Source organism: Rhinoderma darwinii, chromosome 8, assembly GCF_050947455.1.
Source record: "Rhinoderma darwinii isolate aRhiDar2 chromosome 8, aRhiDar2.hap1, whole genome shotgun sequence".
Lineage (NCBI taxonomy): Eukaryota > Metazoa > Chordata > Amphibia > Anura > Rhinodermatidae > Rhinoderma > Rhinoderma darwinii.
The window spans coordinates 74,156,215-74,180,163 of record NC_134694.1 but is presented as its reverse complement, the minus strand read 5'-3'; the positions used below and the strand labels follow the sequence as shown (position 1 = coordinate 74,180,163).

General features: G+C 41.0%; 1 protein-coding gene across 1 annotated transcript; it reads left to right on the top strand.

The window, feature by feature from the left end:
• Nucleotides 1–324: 324 nt before the first annotated feature.
• Nucleotides 325–19,718, top strand: MCTS1 (MCTS1 re-initiation and release factor). Its single transcript, XM_075834340.1, has 6 exons — nucleotides 325–548; nucleotides 1,214–1,366; nucleotides 2,495–2,592; nucleotides 4,372–4,505; nucleotides 9,767–9,834; nucleotides 19,518–19,718. The coding sequence occupies exons 1-6, from the start codon at nucleotides 538–540 to the stop codon at nucleotides 19,597–19,599; spliced, it is 546 nt and encodes a 181-aa protein (XP_075690455.1). The 5' UTR covers nucleotides 325–537; the 3' UTR covers nucleotides 19,600–19,718.
• Nucleotides 19,719–23,949: the final 4,231 nt, after the last annotated feature.

Here is a 23,949-nt window from a genome sequence, read left to right as displayed (position 1 = left end):
GATCAGCTGTATTTCTAGTTTCAGAATATGAGTACTCTGGTATACTCTATGCACCAATACATAATTTTCAGGACAATACATATGCACATCAGATCAGTGTCTGCAATACATTACTCTCTAACTACAACTCTCAGCATGTGAACAGTGTTTTACAACAGCTGCGCACCACTGAATTATACATTGCAGCGCACTGTATGACTTTCCTTTGGAATACTGCCCCCTGCAGGTTTTCTAGAGCAGTACACTTTTAATTAACAGCCATAGAGGAACTTGCCGTCAAACGTGCATAACGTCTCTATGGCAACAGTCTCTGCAGACCGCGTCCACTAATGTCCCACCCCCGTAAGGTCTCTTCCGCCAGTAGTTGTCAGCTTCCGCCCGGATCACCTCACATCCGTCAGGTTTTGTAGTAGCGAGGTGTGAGTGTAATCCGGAGCCGGCGTGGTCTGAGGGCCACAGTGTGCGCTACCCCGGATGTAATACTCTCACCTTTCACCCTAACTTTCCCATTAGCCATCGGGCCTAGAAGGCATCAGCATGTTTAAAAAGTGAGTGCATCAATGTCGGTTTATCTGTTGTATTTTACCAGGGGACATGCAGCGGTGTGAGAATACAGCCGGCTATGGAGGCTGTGCTGATCACGTTACTCTGGATTATTACCCTGAACGTAACCATTTCATATAGGTTTTCATTGAATAATGGAAGTTTCTGTAACGCAATAATATACTATATGTTTTGACTTTTCACCATTTACAAAGTGTGATTGCTGTCAGTGAATGAAATCATTCTCCATCCAGAGGATCACGACCTAACACTTCTCACAGTTGAGTGGATATAGGTGAATCCAGTGTAAATAATTATTTGTGAGCTGAAATAATCTGGACTCCAATCTGAAACATTGCAGCAAACTGTCTGGACATGATAAATTGGAGGTCTGTTCTGATGTATTTCGCTCAGAGGATTTCCTACACTGGCTACAAGCTATGAGAAGTAACTGCATGGTTTTTAAGGCTCTGGATGTCAAAAAGAATGTTTCCTTTCACTGACCGCTAACAGTTTGAGAGATCTATAAAGTTATTAAACTTAAAGGGCCGGTGTTAAGAAGACAACTCCTGTCCATATTCCCTATGATGGTAGGCGATGTATTATCTGACCGGCACAGTGTAACATTGCTTCACCAACTTCACAGTTAACGTTTTTCTCCTTGTTACAGATTTGATGAAAAGGAAAATGTATCCAATTGCATTCAATTAAAGACATCTGTAATAAAGGGCATAAAAAATCAGCTAAATGACCAGTTCCCTGGGATTGACCAATGGCTCAATCAGATAATGCCAAAGAAGGACCCTGTGAAAATAGTACGATGGTGAGTTTGAAGATCCCGAGTAATGCACAGAGTACGCTGGCCCGTCTCCGCTTAGGCTTCGCTCACATCTGCGTCAGGGCTTCGTCAGAAAGGAGCCCTGACGGAAACAAATAGAAACCATAGGTTTCCGTTTGCAAAACTATTGATCTCTATGGTGACGGATCCGGTGCCATTGGTTTCTGTTAGTGCAAGGGTTCCGTCGTTTTGAAATTATTAGGGGGCCCGTTCTAGAGAGGTGGGACCTGCATCTATCTGACATATCCTGTGAATATGTCCTAAATGTCCCTTGTAGGAAAACCCCTTTAAGACTGTCAGGAGGAGCCGTTAGTGGGGACAGACACTGATTGCGGGCTGGGATGTTGAGATGGATGGCACATGACTGATGCAGCGCGTTCTTGTGATATGTCGTCCCTATGGATAACACGTTACAGTGTAACTGGAGGAGGGGTACTGCCCCAGACTACAGCACGGAATGGAGCCCCTTATAAAAGGAGAGTATATGGCAGAGCTCTTAATTGTACTATTTTAGGCTGCTTCGGAGTCATTTATGTAATTTACTTCCTTCAGAAGTAGAAGTGATTCAGGTGGTAGAGGAGAGCGGGTAAGGGTTAACGCCTAATCTGTGAATGGTGATAGAAGAGAGGCCGTCATACTGTGCGTTAACACATTGAAACAGCTCCTCTGCTCGGTTTCCATTGACAGAATGCAACTGGGGTCAATGTCGCCTGTATTATTTCTGTGGCTGTATGGAATGTAATATCTTTATGGCTGCTCGTGGAGATAAAGGTAGAGTTTCACTTTGATAGTACAGACCTACTTGCTCATATTTCAATTCCATGAGGGGGTTGTCCCCCTCGGAACGCTTTACCCTCTGAGCCAGAGCCAGCGGTGGCAAGCAACTGAATGGGAGCCATGTAATACTTCATTTAACTAAAGTCCGCTGTTTGACTGGTGCAGGCCTCCATATTAACAGGTGGCAGAAGCTCACCTATAGTAAAGTGAATTTACATCCGCACCGTGTTCTATTTGACTAGGCCCTGCGCTGTACACAGTAGCTCTGTTTGTATTTACTGACTGCAGATGTCATTTCCATAGTAAACATGATGAATTGTGTTTTTTCTTTCCCAGCCATGAACACATTGAAATATTAACTGTAAATGGTGAGCTGCTGTTCTTCAGACAAAGGGAAGGTCCGTTCTATCCGACACTGAGGCTGCTTCACAAATGTAAGTTTTCAGCCTCGGCCTTCACCTATCACTACCGTTTAAAAAACGGCCCCTCGGAACAAAACGCCGTTTTCCCATTGAAATCAATGAGCAGATGTTTGCCGGCGTTCTGCTTCCGGTTTTTCGGCCGTTTTTGGTTTGTCAGGGTTCCGTTCATGTGTTCCCCTGACAGAAAACTCTGACGGAACCCCTGAACGGAGCCCTGACGCAGATGTGAACTGCAGCAGTTCTGGGAAATCCCTGCGTGGCGTCCATATGGAAAGTGATTGACAAGATGAGGCAACCTCTTTGGGAGGGGACACTCTGGTCACCAGGTCTCTTCAGTCTGAGACACCCAGTCTTCTAGGTCAAAATATAAACCTTTTATCCTTGACATTTGTAAGTGATTCAAATTAAAACCTTTCTTGGGGTGTATTCACTTACCGGGTAGTGCCCCTCAGCGTACACTATGGACACGTGTGAATACAAAACCAGTTGTTTAATTGTGCTCGACACACAAATGTTTCTTGTAAGAATAAATTCAAATACATTTTATTAGCAAAATCAAAAAATAGGGGATATGAAGAAGATAATGTGAAAACACTAGTGTGAACAGAGCCAAAAAGTCAGCAAAGCCGTAAATAAATCCGTTCTAATAACTTCGTTTCCAAATTTGTGCGGGGGTTTATGCACAAAAACAAAATCCCACCATTGTTTTGTACCACAAATAACATTTAAACTTTTTTGTATCACAGTACCAGAGCTAAGATAAAACAATACTGATTTTGGAGATGAATGGATTCAATAACCAGGATCAGATTTTTTTTTTCCCCCCGGCTATTACAGCAAATGTTTTGCTGTCCATTGCAGGCCGATTGCATGGGTACAGTTGTTGTGCCATTGTGATCACCAGGATACCATTATGTTGGATTGTGGCTAAGATCTAGTAACCCGGATGTAATGGCACATCCTTTAGTGGTAAGGGGTTAACAAGCGTCTTCTTTATTCTTTCCTGTGAATAATTCAGTGACTTTGGTAGTAGTTCTACTGTGTCTTATCCAGGAAGGTTTTTAGGGTGTAAGGTGTTGGTCTGATCGGGATCATGTAAACCCAACTCTACATCAGTCTATATTGTGTGTGTGTGAAGCTGGCCATTGACATAACTAATTAATAATGCAATCTGAAAAATTATTGCTGTTACATCAGTCATAACAGTTGTGGGACGTTGAAAATGTTTTCTCGGCTGTTACTGTTGTAGAGTTGTTCCGTTATTGGATCAGAAAATACCTGTGCAAATTGGCATAGAAATGAAATTTAAAGGGAAAAGCCTTCCCTGTTTGTTGCGTCCCAATAGTGAAAAATATTATAACACCAGTCTGATAAGGGGCTAATTGTTTGTTCTTTGACTAGCGTAAGTGGAAGGTTATATCAGACTCCAATTTCTCATCGATTTGAAGAAGACTGTGGATGACGCAGGAGGCGTAATTGACGTAACTTAGGGAAAGATGGGTTGGGCTAGAGATGAAAACCCCAGAAACTTCTGAGCTGAGTAAACGCCCGGCGGACACTTCAGCCTCCTTTACATATGGCATGGGACATTTCAAAACTTTGTTTTAAGGTATTCTGCGCTACTGGGGACAAACGGGCATTCATTTGAAAAGGTTATTACGTGTCCTAGAGCATGGTGGGACCATGTCAGGCGGGTAACAACTAATGATCGGTCGTCATTTTACATGCATTAAGTTTAAATGGAGAACCTCTCGTGATTATTGTTGTAATTTTTGTTTCATCTTTTTCTAGATCCTTTCATCCTTCCACATCAACAAGTTGATAAAGGTGCAATAAAATTTGTACTAAGTGGAGCAAATATCATGTGCCCCGGTTTAACATCTCCTGGAGCGAAGCTTTACACTGCAGCCGCTGACAAGGTTGTTGTATCCTTTGACTAGAATAGAAGACTATGATTGGGAGGTTGAGGAGAAGTATTTTTTAATATTACATAGTTACATATTTAGCACGGTTGAAAAAAGACACATGCCCATCAAGTTCAACCAAGGGATGGGAAAAGGGAAGGGAAAAATTTCCACACATTGGAGCTGATATTTTTTTGTTCTAGGAAATTAAGCCTTTTTTTAAAGCCATCTACTGTCCCTGCTGTGACCAGCTCCTGCGGTCGGCTATTCCATAAATTCACAGTTCTCACAGTAAAGAAGGCTTGTCGCCTCTGCAGGTTGAACCTTTTTTTCTCCAGACGGAGGGAGTGCCCCCTTGTTTTTTGAGGGGGTTTTACATGGAACAGGATTTCACCATATTTTTTGTATGCGCCATTCATATATTTATATAAGTTAATCATGTCCCCCCTTAGTCGTCTTTTCTCAAGGCTAAATAGGTTTACTTCTTTTAATCTTTCCTCATAACTTAGATTCTCCATGCCCCTTATTAGCTTCGTTGCTCTTCTTTGTATTTTTTCCAACTCCAGGGCATCCTTTCTATGAACTGGAGCCCAGAACTGAACTGCATATTCTAGATGAGGCCTCACTAATGCTTTGTAGAGTGGTAATATTACATCCCTGTCCCGCGAGACCATACTTCTTTTGATACACGACAATATCTTGCTGGCCTTTGAAGCAGCTGATTGACATTGCATGCTGTTATTTAGTTTATGATTTACAAGTACACCCAGATCCTTCTCAACAAGTGACTCCCCCACTGTAGCTCCCCCTAGGACATATGATGCATGCAGGTTGTTCGTACCCAGGTGCATAACTTTACATTTATCTACATGAAACTTCATTTGCCAACTGGATTCCAAAACACTGTGTGTTCAAGTCAGCTTGCAATTTACGAACATCTGCTATAGACTGAACATTACTGCATGGCTTGGTGTCATCTGCAAAAATAGAAATAGTGCTATTAATCCCATCCTCTATATCATTAATAAATAAGTTGAATAATAGTGGTCCCAGCACTGAACCCTGGGGTACACCACTTATAACTGGTGACCATTCAGAGTAGGAATCATTGACCACAACTCTCTGGATACGGTCCTTGAGCCAATTCTCAATCCAATTACAAACTATACTTTCTAAACCTATAGTCCTTAATTTACCCATTAGGCGTCTATGGGGGACAGTGTCAAATGCCTCTGCAAAGTCCAAAAACATATCCACAGCGGCCCCTCTGTCTAGGCTTCTGCTCACCTCTTCATAAAAACAAATCAGGTTGGTTTGACAACTTCTGTCCTTAGTAAGACCATGCTGGCTGTCACTTATAATGCTATTTATTGTCACATAATCCTGTATATAGTCCCTCAATAGCCCCTCAAACATTTTCCCCACGATGGATGTTAAGCTAACTGGTCTATAATTGCCCGGGGAAGACCTAGAGCCCTTTTTGAAAATAGGCACCACATTTGCCCTGCGCCAGTCCCTTGGCACTATACCAGTCACGAGAGAATCTCTAAATGTTATGAAGAGGGGGACAGAAATAACCGAACTAAGCTCTTTAAGAACTCTAGGGTGTAACCCATCTGGTCCCGAGGCCTTGTGTACATTTATTTTATTTAACTTCGCTTGGACCATATCTACATTCAGCCAATTCAGTGTATCAACTGATATATTAACTGATGGCGGACACAGGACGAGAATACTCGTCCTGAGTGGCGGGTACTTGAAGGATCCCAGGGCTGTCTGACCATATTTCCTGTTAGGGCATACTTAGGTATGCCCTAACCTGTGCATGATCAGTACACAGGCTAATGTACTGGCATATAGATATATGCCAGTACATTAAAGTTAAAAAATCTAAATGAAAATCCCTTTATGGGATTAAAAAAAATAGTTTTGTTAAATTAAAAAAAAAAAAGAGAAAAAATTATACAAATACACATTTTTTACAATAAATAAACTTAAATAGAAGTCCCAAAACATTAAATAATATACGCATATTTTGTATCGGGGCGTCCGTAACAACCTGTACAATAAATATGTAATTTTATTTATGATCGGTGTCTGGTGTAAAAACAATAAAGAAGACTGCAGCGGAACTGTTTTTTTTAAATTTATTTATTTTTTCTTTCTACGTTTTTGCCAAAATAAAAATTGAGAAATTAAACGATAATGTAAATGTACCTACATAAAGTACAACTCGTCCCACAAAAAAACAGTCTCCTACAGATACGTCAGATAAAAAATGAAAAAGTTATAAGCGCCGGGACGCAAAGAGGGAAATATAAAAAAAATTGTTCGGTCCTCAAGGTCAAAATTGGCCGTGTCCTTAAGGGGTTAATAACATCAGCTGCTCCTTCTGTTGTATATACAGAGCTGAAGAACCCATTTAGTAACTCTGCCTTCTCTTGATCCCCTGTGACCAACTCCCCATTACCATTATCTAGGGGTCCTACATGTTCAGACATTGGCTTTTTTGCATTTATGTACTTGAAGAATTTTTTGGGATTTGTTTTACTATCCTCGGCCACCTACTTTTCATTTTGTATTTTTGCTGATTTTATTACATTTTTACAAATTTTATTAAGCTCTTTATAATTTACAAAGGCTGCAGATGTACTAACAGATTTGTATTTTTCAAATGTTTTTTGTCATGTATTGCCCTTTTTACAGAAGATGTAAGCCATGTGGGGTTTAATTTTAGCCGTTAATACTTGTTACCTATAGGAATAAATTTTGCACTATAATTACCAAAGCTAGATTTTAAGATTTCCCATTTATCATTTGTCCCATTATTTGACATTAGTTCTTCCCAGTCCATATCCTGAATTGCAGCCCTCATCCTGGGGAAATCGGCCTTCTTAAAATTAAGCGTTTTTGCCCTCCCAGCCTGTGTTTTTTTTTTTACAGTATAGGTAAAATGTAACTATATTATGATCACTGTTACCGAGGTTTTCATGAACATTGACGTTTCCAACAAGCTCTGCATTATTAGAAATGACCAGATCCAACAGAGCTTTACCTCTAGTCGGGTCTTCCACAAACTGGCCCATAACATTTTCCTGCAACAGGTTGAGGAAATGTCTCCCTTTGCAGTTGAAGCCGAACCATGACACCAATTAATGTCCCGATAATTAAAATCTCCCATTATCACTACAGTACCCGCCTGTGCAGCCCACTCCATCTGTTTATATATTTGACCTTCCATCTCCTCAGTTATATTGGGGGGTCTATAGATTACACCAAAAGTAATTTTTTTCCAGTGTTTACCTCCCTTTGTAATTCCACCCACAACGTTTCAACCTCCTCACAATCTTCACCCTCGTTCTCTTTCACACTCCCCTTCATATCACTTCTCACATACAGACATACACCACCGCCTTCATATCACTTCTCACATACAGGCATACACCTCCACCTTTCCTATTTCTCCTGTCTTTCTGAAACCGTGTGAAACCCTGTAGATTTACAGCCCAGTCATGTGAAGAGTCCGGCCATGTTTCAGAAACACCAACAATATCTATATTTTCTTCCAGTATCAAGACCTCCAGCTCCACTATTTTGCTTGCTAGACTTCTGGCATTTGTGAACATTCACTTTAACTTGCCTTTCAGTTTTTCACTTTCAGTATCAGAAATGTGATTTATTTGACATTATTTGGGCATTTTTGTTTTCATTGCTGTTTTGTAACAAAAGGATCTCCTTATCCTGTTGTCTATTTCTCCCCCCACCAATATAGTCTGACCCCTCTCTAACCTAACTACCCCTTTATTTTCTACATTGACCTCCTTCCTCAGCCCTAGTTTAAATACTCCGCCACCCCAGCTAGAATTCTCTCCCCCCAACACAGCGGACCCCCTTCCATTTATTGCAAATCATCTGCAGAATACAGTTTGTACCCCAATGAAAAGTGGGAGCACGGTCTGTAAAATAAAAAAATAGGACATGTCCTATTTTTTTACGGAAGCTTTCTATGGCACGGACACCTTCCCGTAAATATACGGGAAGGTGTTAGTTGGCCATAGAAATTAATGTATCCGTAATTACGGACGAAATCTATGGTCGTGTGCATGGGGCCTAACATCGGGGAACAACCTAGAATTAATATTGGGACCTTTTGTTCTCTGGGGGTTTTAACAACGATGTATGTTGTGCAATGTACACATATTTGGTATTCCTATACATGAGAAAGTGAGGGGATTGTATTGTGCTGTAACGTCTTCTAGTCAAAGTAATTATATTAAATATCTAGGAGAAAAAAAGGACATTTGGACTTTTTTTTTGTCTTATTTTTTTCCTTTTTCCCTCCTTATTTAACCCAAAAAATTAAGCCACTGGGTCTGTTTTAACACCATATTAAAGCCCCACATGTGCCGCAAAAAAAGCAAACCATTTTTAAGCCAAAGTATAAAAAAAAAAAATTTAAACAAAATTTACACTAGGAATGTGTCATTCCAAAAGGTGAAGTTTTACTGTGGGCATTCAAGCATATGAAGAGGCCTTGGTTCTAAAAGGATTAAATAGGATTTCCACACAAACTGTCAGTCAATATAGCTGCAGATGTGGGCCGCCTGTGGATTTGTCATAAATATTTGAGATGGGAAAAAGACCTTTTGTATGATAAAATTCTGTCTGCCTGAAGCCGCCACTATGGGGAGCTCTGGAGATAACTGCATACGGTATTGTGTGCAGTAAGCTCAGAATCTTTCAAAAGTGGTGACTGTGCAGCTGAAATTGTATATTAAATTCTGTCCAGGGGATTTGGAGCTCTGTTTCAAAAAATACCGTGCTCCGACCACAATAGAGATTTGAAATGTACAGGTCTGTCTCATGAGACCGCTCCTTCCAGATTAGAGTTGCAACTGGTATATAGCGTTACGTGGCAGCCAGAGCAGGTGCCTCTATTTGTGCAAAATAGTGGACATCACCCATGGGGCTAAGAATTCAGGGAAATACATTGAATAACCCCAGCCATAAATAATGTCACAATGAAAAGTTTTTTTTTCTTCTTGTTTGTCATATTACTGCGTGAATGGCGTACATATGTGGTACGGTATTTATACAAGCTTTTTTTTTTCCCACTTAAAAATACGTGACTGTGAAGAGCCCATGTTTGAGTAAAATGCATAGACTCCAGAAGTTAGTACTAATTGTTTATATTGTATGACCATATAAAAATGTTTTTGACTGTATAATACATCTGAATCTTCACAAGCTTTTATTTTGGCGCCCTTAACTTTCACAATCAGGCAATAATGGCTGAGGGAAAGCAGCACGCCCTGTGTGTTGGTGTCATGAAGATGTCTGCAGATGATATGTAAGTTTTACCAAAGATTTCAAAGCTTTTTTAAGACCAATGTCTGCATTTTTAGAGCTTTCCTTTTTGTTCGTTGTGGTGTAAGATCTGAAGTGTGGAGCTGAACTACTGTTAGGAAGTTTGAATATATACAAATCTCCAGTCTCCCCCTTACTGAGGCACATTTGGCTCATTGCTCCTGTACAGGTTCCCAGATGGGTCATGAGAACTTCTCCACAGGACATGAGCGCGCAGCAATGCTGCAGGAGCAGCACATAATATGAAGGAACTGCTGGGTATGGCAAAAAACTATTGGGAAGATTTCTCAAAACTGGTGCAAAAGAAAAGTGGAGGAGTTGCCCATCGCAACCAATCAGATTCCAGCTTTTATTTTTCAGAGGTCCTTTTGAAAAAATATAAGCAGTGACCTGATTGGATGCTATCGGCAACTGCTCCACTTTTCCTTTGCACCAGTTTTAATAAATCTCCCTTGTTGTTTAAAAAAGCCCTATTGGTCATGGGGAAACCGTAGCCAACCCATACTAAAAGCAGCTATATAGTCTGGTTCTAAAGGCCCAACATACCCACAACCTTAAGGGTAGGAAGACACAGGGCGGATACGCTGTGTAAAAGTACATAACATATCCGTCCTGAAAACTGTACCAAATCTTGGTGCAGTTATTCAGGTGGCATGTCCGCTGCACAAACACTGCTGGAGTAAAACAAAACAAAAAAGTTTATACATGCCGGCCGTTGTCTTGTCGACAAGTCCATCTGTTCTGCGCGCAGCTTGGCCTCCTGGAATGACCTTGTAGTCATGTGACCGCTGCAGCAGAAACACATGGGATGAAATTTCATCCCAGGAGTCCGGGCTGTGCTCAGAAAAGAGGGACACGTCGCCATGACTACGGCGGGTGGTAAGTATAAGCGTTTTTTTTGGTTTTTTTTTGTACGTGTATTTTTGAGGATAGAAGAAGTGAACATTTGTAATGATTGAGCTGCCCACACACACACACTAGCTCAAAATGAAAGATTGTGGGCAAATATTATGCGGACATTTGAGCATGGTGGACCGACACTGCTGAAGATGTGATCGGTCATCTGCAGTGGTAGAGGTATAGTATTGTTTACAGATCTGATCTTTTGTTATTCAAACTTAAGTAATAATCACACACGTGGCTTCTTTGTATGTTTTTTAATGACACATGGTCATTGGAGGGAGGGTTGGGGGTTGTCTTGGAAGTGTTCCGATGTACACTTAATCCGTGTTGCCTTCCTTATGTCTAACATAGAATGAAAAAGAGACACGGCGCCACATAGTGCAAATAAAAGCGGGGTAGGACAGGAGAGCAAACTTGAGGATAAAAGTATGCTCACCTTGTATTGTAGACACTGGTAAGTGTCACAAATGCAAATGAAGCTGCTGCCAGGTCCATACACAAAACAAACAAAGTTTGTTGTCAGATTTGAGACTTGAAGGAGAAAAACAAGGACCACCGGCGCTGCTATAATGGATGATGAAAAATCCAAAGGCTTAGACGGGCATCAAAGAAGGATATTTATTTGTCAGAGGCTACGCGTTTCAACACCGAACCAGTGTCTTCATCAGGCCAATACAGACTGTGCGGTTCATGCACATTTATACACAAAGGGAACAAAAAAAACGCCAAAAAAGGCAGGTCAAAGGTCACCAAAATACAAACACATACATAACACATTTATAGCAAATATACACATACATATATACATGTGAGATAGTTAGAATCACAAATGGTTATAAATGAAAATAATAAATGAAAGTAAATAAGAAAACTGCGATGCCGTTTAAAAACGGTATACAATACAGATAAGAACTATCTTTATACGGCCACTATATGAAATCCTCATTCTTAGGATGGACGAGAAACATGGAACCCATCATGTCTGTGGAGACAAGGAGATGAAATTATAATAAGCAAATAATTTACAAAATCGCTAAGGGGACGCTAAACAAGCGTCCCTTGTTGCTAGGTCATATGAAAAGTATGGTGGCCGAAGTGGGGTAAAAAGCAGGCGTTGGAACGCATGGTGAACCGCAGATGGAACACGGAGAATAGTGACAGCAAAAAACCAGCAGTCGAGCGCAGGAGTACGACAAACGGTGAGTATCCATGAGTGCTTATAAATGTGGGCATCATAGTCAGTTGTATGTAATATCTGAATTAAAAGGTTTATAAACAGGTTATATAAAAAAATATATAATAAAAGAACAAAAACAAATATGCCGTTAAAATAGAAGAATTTAAGAAATAGAATATGATTACTTATAAGAATATGATAAAAGTAGCTAAAAACATCATTATTACAGTAAAAGCATATAAATGTAAAGTTACTACAGTAATAATAATAAACCTATTCGGGCAATGAAGGTAGGGATAATCATTATTCCAAGGAAGATTCCGTGAGGTCATTCAGACTATTGGGATGTAGAGTTCCCAATTTAAATATCCAAAAATTCTCCCTCTGCTTAAAGAGGCTCTGTCACCAGATTTTGCAGCGCCTATCTGCTATTGCAGCAGATAGGTGCTGCAATGTAGATTACAGTAACGTTTTTATTTTTTAAAAAACGAGCATTTTTGGCCAAGTTATGACCATTTTCGTATTTATGCAAATGAGGCTTGCAAAAGTCCAAGTGGGTGTGTTTAAAGTAAAAGTACAACTGGGCGTGTATTATGTGCGTACATCGGGGCGTGTTTACTACTTTTACTAGCTGGGCGTTCTGATGAGAAGTATCATCCACTTCTCTTCAGAACGCCCAGCTTCTGGCAGTGCAGACACAGCCGTGTTCTCCAGAGATCACGCTGTGACATCACTCACTTCCTGCCCCAGGTCCTGCATCGTGTCAGACGAGCGAGGACACATCGGCACCAGAGGCTACAGATGATTCTGCAGCAGCATCGGCGTTTGCAGGTAAGTCGATGTAGCTACTTACCTGCAAACGCCGATGCTGCTGCAGAATCAACTGTAGCCTCTGGTGCCGACGCGATGCAGGACCTGTGAGTGACGTCACAGATCTGCACTGCCAGAAGCTGGGCGTTCTGAAGAGAAGTGGATGATACTTCTCATCAGAACGCCCAGCTAGTAAAAGTAGTAAACACGCCCCGATGTACGCACATAATACACGCCCAGTTGTACTTTTACTTTAAACACACCCACTTGGACTTTTGCAAGCCTCATTTGCATAAATACGAAAATGGTCATAACTTGGCCAAAAATGCTCGTTTTTTAAAAATAAAAACGTTACTGTAATCTACATTGCAGCGCCGATCTGCTGCAATAGCAGATAGGGGTTGCAAAATCTGGTGACAGAGCCTCTTTAAGTCTGATGACTCTATCAGGTATATCAGATGGTATTTGTTCGATTGGAGTGACCATTATGTCCTCAAAATTGCATTTATGTTTTAATGCACAGTGCTGTGACACACTCTGTTTCAGGAAACCTTTGTTAACATTAAATCTATGCTTATTGATGCGGTTCCTTAATGTTTGTGTACTACATATTGTAGGTTACATGTGCACTGTAACAAATAGACTAAAAATTACCTTCGAAACTAAAAACATTAAAATGAACTCAACTCATGATTATCCCTACCTTCATTGCCCGAATAGGTTTATTATTATTACTGTAGTAACTTTACATTTATATGCTTTTACTGTAATAATGTTTTTAGCTACTTTTATCATATTCTTATAAGTAATCATATTCTATTTCTTAAATTCTATTTTAACAGCATATTTGTTTTTGTTCTTTTATTATATATTTTTTTTATATAACCTGTTTATAAACCTTTTCATTCAGATATTACATACAACTGACTATGATGCCCACATTTATAAGCACTCATGGATACTCACCGTGTGCCGTAATCCTGCGCTCGACTGCTGGTTTTTTGCTGTCACTATTCTCCGTGCTCCATCTGCGGTTCACCATGCGTTCCAACGCCTGCTTTTTACCCCACTTCGGCCACCGTACTTTTCATATGACCTAGCAACAAGGGACGCTTGTTTAGCGTCCCCTTAGCGATTTTGTAAATTATTTGCTGATTATAACTTCATCTCCTTGTCTCCACAGACATGATGGGTTCCATGTTTCTTGTCCCTCCTAAGAATTAGGATTTCATATAGTGGCCGTATAAAGATAGTTATCTGTATTGTATACAGTTTTTAAACGGCATCGCAGTTTTCTTATTTACTTTAATTTATAACCATTTGTGATTCTAACTATCTCACATGTATATATGTATGTGTATATTTGCTATAAATGTGTTATGTATTTGTTTGTATTTTGGTGACCTTTGACCTGCCTTTTTTGGCGTTTTTTTTTTTGTTCCCTTTGTGTATAAATCTGTATGAACCGCACAGTCTGTATTGGCCTGATGAAGACACCGGTTCGGTGTTGAAACGCGTAGCCTCTGACAAATAAATATCCTTCTTTGATGCCTGTCTAAGCCTTTTGGATTTTTCATCATCCATTATAGCAGCGCCGGTGGTCCTTGTTTTTCTCCAAGTCTCTATGTCTAACGTAGGCAGCCAGTATAAAGGGTCGTCTGATTTGGACAATACCTTTTTTGTTCGGATTCACAAAAGATCCAGCTGATCACAAGGTGTCCCGCTGCTGGCCCCCAAAGCAATCAAATATATCACAAACAGAAAAAACCTTCATGACTTCAGTTTCTCGTGCTGACTATGTGAGGACGTGTGGTGCTGAGCGCCACATCTGCCAGAACACAATAGGTTCTTAACCCTTGGTTCTCACATCTAAGCCCATGTGAAAGCTTCCCAGAAGTGGCTTGGACCAACATTCTCCTCCTTTATGGAAACGGTTCAAGTTCTCTGGAAGGCACCATGTCGCATTTTCCTGCCACTAATCCTCACCTAGACTAATGCAACGCCCTGGATTTCGGAAGCAATGTTGACACTACTGCCATCACTGAAAAAAAACCGAAAGTAGACAAACAGCTGTGTCCCGATATAACGGCCACTCTGAACTTGTTTCGGAGTTATTCCGCGGCCTGCTTTGTCAGGTGGGTGAGAATGCCACGAAGCTTGTGGACATGGCGAATAGTGTCTTAGCCCTAGGGGATAATCTGGCAGGGTTGCAGGCTGATTTTCACATTGTGCTCAGAGAGCGCTGTATCACATTGACTATCCCTAGAAAAGGTCGAGGAGGAGTAATTTGGGTATAGTGGGTCTCCCTGAAAGTGTACCACCTAGAGATCTCAAGTTGCTCTGTAAATCTGACCTGCCTAAGGGTATGTTCACACACACAGGATATGCTGCAGATTTTCTGCAACAAAAAATCTGCAGCACAATCAAGAAAATCACTGGTAAAACAGTCACAAAAATCTGTACCAAATGAAGTTTACGTGCCAAACGTACAGCATCTTCGCACAGAACCCACAGCATAAATTCACTGTGGACTCCGTTGTTTTTTTCCGCAGCGGGGGCATGAGACTTTCTAAATCTCATTTACTTTGCTGTTACTGTAAATGCTGCTGATTTTCCGCACAGAATTCCATTGTGGAAATTCTGCAGCTTTAACGCTATGTCGGAACCCAGCTTTGGAAGAAGAAGAGATAAATTCTTTTAAAATCAAAGACTGTGGTGTATGGTACTTCTTGGTCTGCATAGTCCCATGTTAGTTTATCGAAAGACGTCTAAAGCTCAGACGGGCGATACATCATGCTCATGGCACTATTTCTAAACCGTACTCTCCAAAAGGATGACGTCATAAATCTGTATCTCGAATGAGCGGTGAGATCTTGGCAGTGTATTTATAACTGTGGAACTAAACACCTGTTCATGGGTATTGGGGGGACATGTTGTCTACATTGTAGTTATTGTTTGATACTAAAAGGGTAGGGAAGACGATTCTCCGATTTTACTGTCGAAGATTTTGATACTATTATTATTACCATACTTGGGTTTTATCCTGGGGAGTGAGTGATTCCACACTTAGTCAGAAAAAAGCGAAACCGAATGTGCTGTGCTAGAGGTAAATGAAGTTACGGATGCTCATGGGCGCTACACCGTTGGTGTCGCTCTACGTATATAACTTCATGTGCTACATTGGAAGGTTATGTCCAGATTTATTGTGTGAGGATGGCTCTTCCATCCTCTTTCATCCTTTGCCTTCACCCTTTTATGCGGTTAATTCTGTGGAATGAAAAAGAATTGCGCTCCCCTCAAAAGAATATGAAGATCTTATGACATTTAAAACGTCTTAAAGCCGATATTGTTCTACTGCAGGAAACTCGCCTTGCAGCGGCAGACTTTTTAAAGGATGCATAGGCTTTGGGTGGGAAATGTCTGTGGCTCTCTGGCCAACAAGAAAACGACTTTTACTCTTGTAAGGGGACAGAGCACTTGTGGAGGTTCCTCACGTTCTAAGCAAAAGATGGAACATTTTGAGAGTCTAACCCATGGCTCATCAGAAAAACCCGCTGCTATTTTTTAAAAGCTCTGAAATTGGTTCTTAGAAGGAAATTGATGTCCTAATTTTTTTGTTAAAAAAAAGTTGACGCACCAACAATATAAGGTAATGAGCATGAAACACAGTACATCCTATATGGATTTTCTTAAGTCGACCAAAACTGGCTGAATCGGTATGTAACACATGGACGGATAAAAGGGAGAGTATTTTGAGATAAGTGGGGCTGACCTTCACAAATTTAGAAATAAGTGTGGCAGATTGCTGAGAAATTTAGCAAAATGTAGATCTCCGCCAAGGTATCCTCAAACTACGTGATGCATCAGGTGTCATGCACAATAATCCCTGAGCAATATCGGATTCCCTGAGTACTTACTATAAGTTCTTATATGAAAGTGATTTTGCCCAACATTCTTGGAGACTATTTTTTTTTTTTTTTAACCAGGAACAAATAACCTTAACCGATATTCAAATGGGTTCCCTTTAATATACCAATAACTGGGAAGGAGGTGCAAAAGACAAATCAAAGAACTATCTAATAACAAAGCCCCGTGATCTGATGGGTACCCTGGTACATTTTTATAAAACTATGACTACACAAGTGATACCTATTTTAACTACCCTATATAATAACACACTGGACTGTTTGGATATACCACCTACTGCTAATATGGCTTACATTAAGCTCTTGCTAAAATCTGGTAAAGATCCCCGTTTCCTAGCTCATACAGACTAATTTAGCTCATTAACTTGGACATAAAAATAATGTCTAGGATAAAAGCCAATCCGCTGTCGCGTATCCTGCCATGGTTATATCGCCAGGATTTGTTTGTGGCCACTCGGCAGTTAACAAACCGGAGTTCTTGTTACTTTTGGACAGAATATATTCTAATCCTTTGAAAGGGGAAACGCTTGCTCTAGTAACTATTGACTCTGAAAAGGCGTTGAATAACGTCTGTTGGGAATGGCTATATAAATTGTTTGATGTAACGTCCTTTTTTATACTTTTCTACACAAACTGTATCAGGTGCCGAGGGCAAAAATATACACGCCTGGTTTTCTGGTGTTTGACCTTCCCCAGTCACCTTTCAAACCTGACCGCCTCACCACTCGTCCTATGTCCAGCATTCTGATAACCAATTTGTTCCGCTGTTTATGGCAATGCGCAAAGGTGCAAGCCTTCTGGAAAACACTGGGTGACTTCATTAGGGGGCTTTGTGGTGCGGTTACTACTCATCTGATCCATTTTCATTATTAGGATGAATCTAATGTAGAGTCTCCCAACAGAGTCAGATCTTTTGGACCAGTTGAATGCTTTCTTGCAAATTGATCGTATAGACGTGGTAAAATATAAAGAAAAGAGTAGCCATATTTTTTTTTAGCCATGGAACACGTTTTGACAGTAAAATTCTTCAAACAATGACCGCGTTCAACTGATTTCACCCTTTTCGTTGACTGATTGATACGTCTAAGAAAGATTAAAAGATACTTTAGGTAGTTTGTCTATTGCTTCGCTTTCTAACGTGCACTCTTATGTAGTAATTGGGCTTTTGTATTGTATAATTTGTGTTGCACAGGTCTTCGTGCCTGGATTTGTTTACTTTTTTTTTTTCTTTTACATTGTTTTATTTTCCTTTTTAATATGAAGAATACTTCAATAAAAATATCTGAAAAAAAAAAAACCTTTATATAAAATGTAACTTTTACTTCATATATTAAAATAACAAACTTCCCATAAAAATATTTCATAAGTAGATACGATAACGCATTTGTATACATCTAAAGTAAGCACAATACTGAAGATACTAGACCTCCTGATTTGTAGATTTTTTTTTTTTCTCAATGAGTCCATATTAGGGATTTAGGATAGGGTTGTACTTTTCCTATTTTCCTACTAGTATCCCGTCCCTATAAGCCGTGACAAGGGCGCTCCCCATTTCTCGGTGGCTAAACCCTTGATATGGACTGATATGGCTCTCTGCGCCTCAATATTAATATCACTTTATTTCTTGTCCCAACACGTTTTCCCATCCAATACCTGGTATATCGGGGGACCTTATATTCAATCAGAGCCCTGCTCATGTCGGTTTCATTGCTGCGTGCACACACGCCCCTGTTGTGTCTTATTGTTATCTTTACTTCTTAGGCTTCGTTCACATCTATGCTAGGCCTCCGTTCCGATGTTCCGTCTGAACCGAGCCCTGACGGACACAAACTGAAACCAAAGTTTTCCGTTTCCATCACCATTGATTTAAATGGTGACTGATCTGGTGCCAATGGTTTCCTTTGGTCTCCGTTGTGCAAGGGTTCCGTTTCGTTTTGACGGAATCAATACCGTAGTCGACTGCGCTATTCATTCCGTCAAAACGACTGAACCCTTGCACAACGGGACAAACGGAAACCATTGTCACCGGATCTGTCACCATTGAAATCAATGGTGATGGAAACAGAAACCTTTTGGTTTCCGTTTGTGTCAGTCAGGGTCCCGGTCTGACGTAACGGGACCCTGGCACATATGTGAACGAAGCCTTAGTGAGTGATAATGTTGTAAGGCATAAACACCATACTTTGTATAATTTCTATATGTGACTTAGATAAAAATTAAGATATAAACACAATATAATATACAATATAAATATTGTTATGGGAGATTTGTAATTTGAATATATTAAAATGTTTTATATGAAGGTTTTTGTTTCTATATTTTTATCTTTGGTCCTTGACAATAGTTTACGTTTTAGGCTTTGCATAGACCCCGAACAATCTGTAATCTCTGGGAGGACCCAGCACCAAGTTTTCAATTTCCCTGCAACACCACCACAGGGTAAATTAGGTATTACACAGCACCAAGTTGAAACCAATGGACTTGTAATGCATGGACATGTCAGGTCCTCCAGATTGAGAGGCGCTCTTTGTAGCTGCTCTTTGCAATGGCTAATAGATGAGGGTCCTAAACATGGGGACCACCCTCTAACCCAGAATTCCTTAATAAAATATTTGAAAATGAGTTTGCTAATCCAGACACAACCCCTTTAATTCAATGAAACCTTGATCATTGTATGTCTAAAAATGTGGTTCATTCACAGCATTGCATTGGCCGAGGTCAGTCCTTTGCTGTTTTTCATGGGTGTGTGCGTTTTACTGCACACAGTAGCCGGATTTGCTGCCTGACTATCTTTCCAGGAACAGGACTAAAGTACATGACACAAAGTAAATAATCCTATTGTTTTTACAGTGAGAAAGTCAACAAAGGAATCGGCATTGAAAATATTCACTATTTAAATGATGGCTTGTGGCACATGAAGACTTACAAGTGAAGCACTGTATCGTTACTGATGGCACTCAGATGTAACCTGGACTTGAAAGTAACTTTTTATTTGTGTGATTAAATGTGATATTTGCAGTCTGTGCTGCTTAATAAAGATTAACATAACTACGTTCGTTCTTTTCTCGTTCAGTTAATTTGTTTATAATCCTGTACGCGTTTCGCATGACTTCACATGAATAGTGGAAAAGAATGCTGCTGAACAGTTATCATTGAACCTTGTTTTAGTTGCTCTACGTACTTAATGGTGCTGATGATCTAAAGCAGTGTTCCCCAAACAGTGGCTTAGGAGCCACATGTAGCTTTTGGGCTCCCTGCATGTGGCATCTAGGTGTTATCAGCTTCCGATCACTCTTATGCACTAAAGGCACCAGAGATGCCACTTGTAGCATTACTACAACTTCGTACCAGAGTTCTAATCCCTAGCAGTTAGCACTAGGGAAATTTGTATCTTCTAAAGGGTAATTATCATTTTTTTTTTATGTATAGAGCACGTGATTTTAAGAAATATTGCCATATACGTTAACCAATTCAGCCTCCATTTATTGTAAAACTTTTTTTCATTGTAAAACTTTTTTTGTGCTTCACGCATCCCTCGATTAGACTAGTTTATGTGGGATGCGTGAGAACGAATCCCGCACGGGTGCACCGACGTTTTTCAAGTCCGAGGTTGGCCATGTTCGTGCGAATGTAGCCCAACACATCGTGTAGATCAGTTTCAGGAGCAGGCAGCATGAAGTGTCCCCACACAGAGTAGCTCTATTCAGCGAGTATGGCGCTAAATACGGATTTACCCTACCAACTGACAGTAGCTGAGGATAGGGGCAGCAGTTCAGGAATAGTTTTACAATGAAAGGCTGAATTGGTAAATAAAGTATATTGCAATGATTCTTGAAATCGCCTGCCCTATATATTAAAAAAAAAATAAAATTAAATGATTGTTACCCTTTAATAGGCTTATTCCTTTTTTAATATTTAGCAGGGCTCAACACCACCTGTCGCAATTGAATGTTGCTTGCAACCTACACAAAGTTGGGTACCAATGGTCTAAAGCTAATATCATGAAAATAGAGATGGCCATTATATTGTAGATCAGAGCTGGTCATATCCCTGGGTCCTGGTAGCCAATGCGCCTTACTTTTTGAGCAGTCTTCTATTCGGTGCCTATGAAAAGTTCTTATTGTCAGTCTCCTAAAGAGATCCAATTTTCTGGAGTAATAGAACTGGCTTCTTACAGTTAAGTTTTGTTCTAGATTCCAATTCTTTTCATTTGGTTATAAAGAATAGATCTTTTTTATGATGCTTTTAGCTATCCCTCATTCTAGATGGATATAGAAACCCTTGGGTCATGGCTGGCAGTCTTAACCAATAAATACTAGAGCTGTAGATCACTAGTTCTATTTACAAAAAGCCTTAACACTACAAACAACATTACTTACCAACTTTTTTTTCACCTCTTAATCGCCCTTCTCCCACAATCCCCTGCAGCTTTTCACTTTCTGGTCCAGTTACTACCTTTGCCATTTATCCAGAGTTTCTTCTACAAATCTTTTTATTGTATTATTTACTTTGCTAGTCTATTTAGGCATGGAAACATTAACATAGTACCTATTATGTTCTGTTCACACTGGGTAGGTTTGTTGTGGTATTTTAGGTGCAGGTTCTGCACTGAAAATCTGCTGAAAACTACAATGCAAAAACCTCAGGCTTCGTTCACATGAGCGTCAGGGTCCCGTTCGGAGGTTCCCGTCAGAAGGGGACCCTTACTGAAACCATAGGTTTCCATTTGCATCACCATTGATTTCTATAGTGACAGATCCGGTGCCAATGGCTTCCGCTTGTCTTAGTTGTGCAAGGGTTCTGTCGTTTTGATTAAATGAATAGTGTAGTAGACTACGGTATTGATTCCGTCAAAACGATGGAACCCTTGCACAACTGAGACAAATGGAAACCATTGGTACCGGATCTATCACCGTTGAAATCAATGGTGATGCAAACGGCAACCTTCTGCCGGTAAGCTCTGGACGGCGCGCCAGAATGGTGCATATGTGAACGAGGCCCAAGTCACACCTTGTGGGGGGGGGGGGGAATGGATTTTACGGGTCTGTGTATTTTCAAATCTGTAGCATGCGCTATAATGCTGTGGGGAGGTGCTGGGTTTCACAGTTTAATCTGCATCAAAGTGCACATGAGTATTCTGGGGATTTCATCACATTTGAGGTAGATTTTTCTTTTGTGAACAAAGCCTAATGAGAGCACACGAGAGAAGGCATGCTGGGCAGTGACTTCCATGATTCATGTGAGTGCAGGAGATACTTACTAAAATGATAGTTTAAATAGAAGAGCTGCTCCATGGGAGATCAGAGTAAATAATCACACCACAAAATGAGCACACCATGCCCAAACTGAACTGGAGATGAGCAAATATAGAAACTATGGCCAATCTCCATGGCATAATGGGGGGTCATTTAGAAAACTAGTGCAACTGCTATAACAATAAGGTTATAGAAAACTCATATTTTTTTAAGGCACATGTAATGACGGGGTAGGGAGACAGACAGGTGAGCCCTAATCTACCCGCCACTCAGTCCCTGCCTACTTGCACGGCCTGTCCTAGGAGCAGCAAAGCCAGGAAACCAGACAGAATCACAGGCAAAGGAAGAGCAGGAAATTAAGGTATAAATACACCAAGGGTGGGAGCTAGCTCTGTCTGGCCAGGCTGTGATAGGCTCTCCCACTCCTCAGCCTCCCAGCCTGAGTGGTAGCAAATCGAGTCACTATCAGACCTGGGAGCAGATGCAGACTGATTAATCACAGGCGTCGACACAGAAGCTGTGTCTGGCAGATCCTTTACAGCACATCGAGAAATTAAAGTGATCCGATTACTTGTCTCCCACGATGTTAGGCTAAGTTCGCACTTGCATTGTATAAGTGCTTACTCTGATCCATTTTTAGATCAGAATGACAGAAAAAAAACTGATTAGTTAAAAATTCATATTTATACTGCCCGGATTTACAGCAGCATAAAGTAGTGATGATAGTACTGATTTTATTGGCCTATCACTCTAATGTGCTGTAGTTTGAAATAATTTATTCTTCTACATGCAGCACCTGTCCAGTGATTCAGAGCTGGGGTCCAATGATATTCACCACACATTCCCCCCCCACCGTCACTGATTGACACATTTCTCACTATAAGGGTATGTGCACACGTAGTGACCAAAAACATCTGAAAATACAGAGCTGTTTTCAAGGGAAAACAGCCCCTGATTTTCAGAAGTTTTTGGAGCAACTCGCGCTTTTCGCGCCGTTTTTGGAGCTGTTTTCATTGGAGTCTGAGAAAACGTCCAAATAAGTGTCCTGCACTTCTTTTGTCGAGGCTGTATTTTTACGCGTCGTCGATTGACAGCTGTCAAACGACGACGCGTAAATTACAGGTCGTCTGCACAGTACGTCGGCAAACCCATTCAAATGAATGGGCAGATGTTTGCCGACATATTGTAGCCGTATTTTCAGACGTAAAACGAGGCATAATACGCCTCGTTTACGTCTGAAAATAGGTCGTGTGGACCCAGCCTAACTGTGCAAAGGAGGATAACAGTGGCGGAGAGAGGATAAATATAATTGGATTCAAGGGCTGCAACATGCCGCACAGAACACATCACTCCAGTGGGTTGAAGGGGGCACTGCGCTGGCTCCCTTCCCCTGCTTGTTGCAGAAGCGCCCAGGCCCGGCGACTCAGTTATCGCCTTTCCGCCCAGGCGCTTCTTCACTCAGTGGCCGTCGCTACCCCTGTAGCAGCCATAGCGGCTGCTAGCGGTGGTGCGGCTGCTACAGCATTAGCGACGGCACTATAGCAGGGAGGTGACTCCCTGCTCTATCTACTAGCGCCACTATAGCTCCCTGAAAGAGTGGAATCACCATAGGGCCGGGGATTTCGCTCCTTGATGTCTCTGGCCATATATGCACAGTGACATCAGGGGAAACTCCTGACGCGGAATCCTCATCCACAGCTTTGCAGGGGGATTCCACTCCACGAGAAGCCAATGACGTCCCTGTCCATAAATGAACACACACAACAGGAGCTTCTCCTCGAATGGAATCCCTAGTCACAGCGTCGGTAACGCTGTGTACAGGGATTCTGCTTCAGAAGTTTCCCCTGATGTCACTGTCCATATATTCCGCTCCTTCAGGGAACTACAGTGGCGCTATCTACAAGAAGAGGGGGGTTGCTATCTACAAGGAGGCTGCGTGGCACTCCCTACAGGGGGAATCTGTGAGTCGTGGGCTGATGGTCTTCAAGTGATTTCCGCCTCTGACCTCCAATTTAAATTAATAGGAG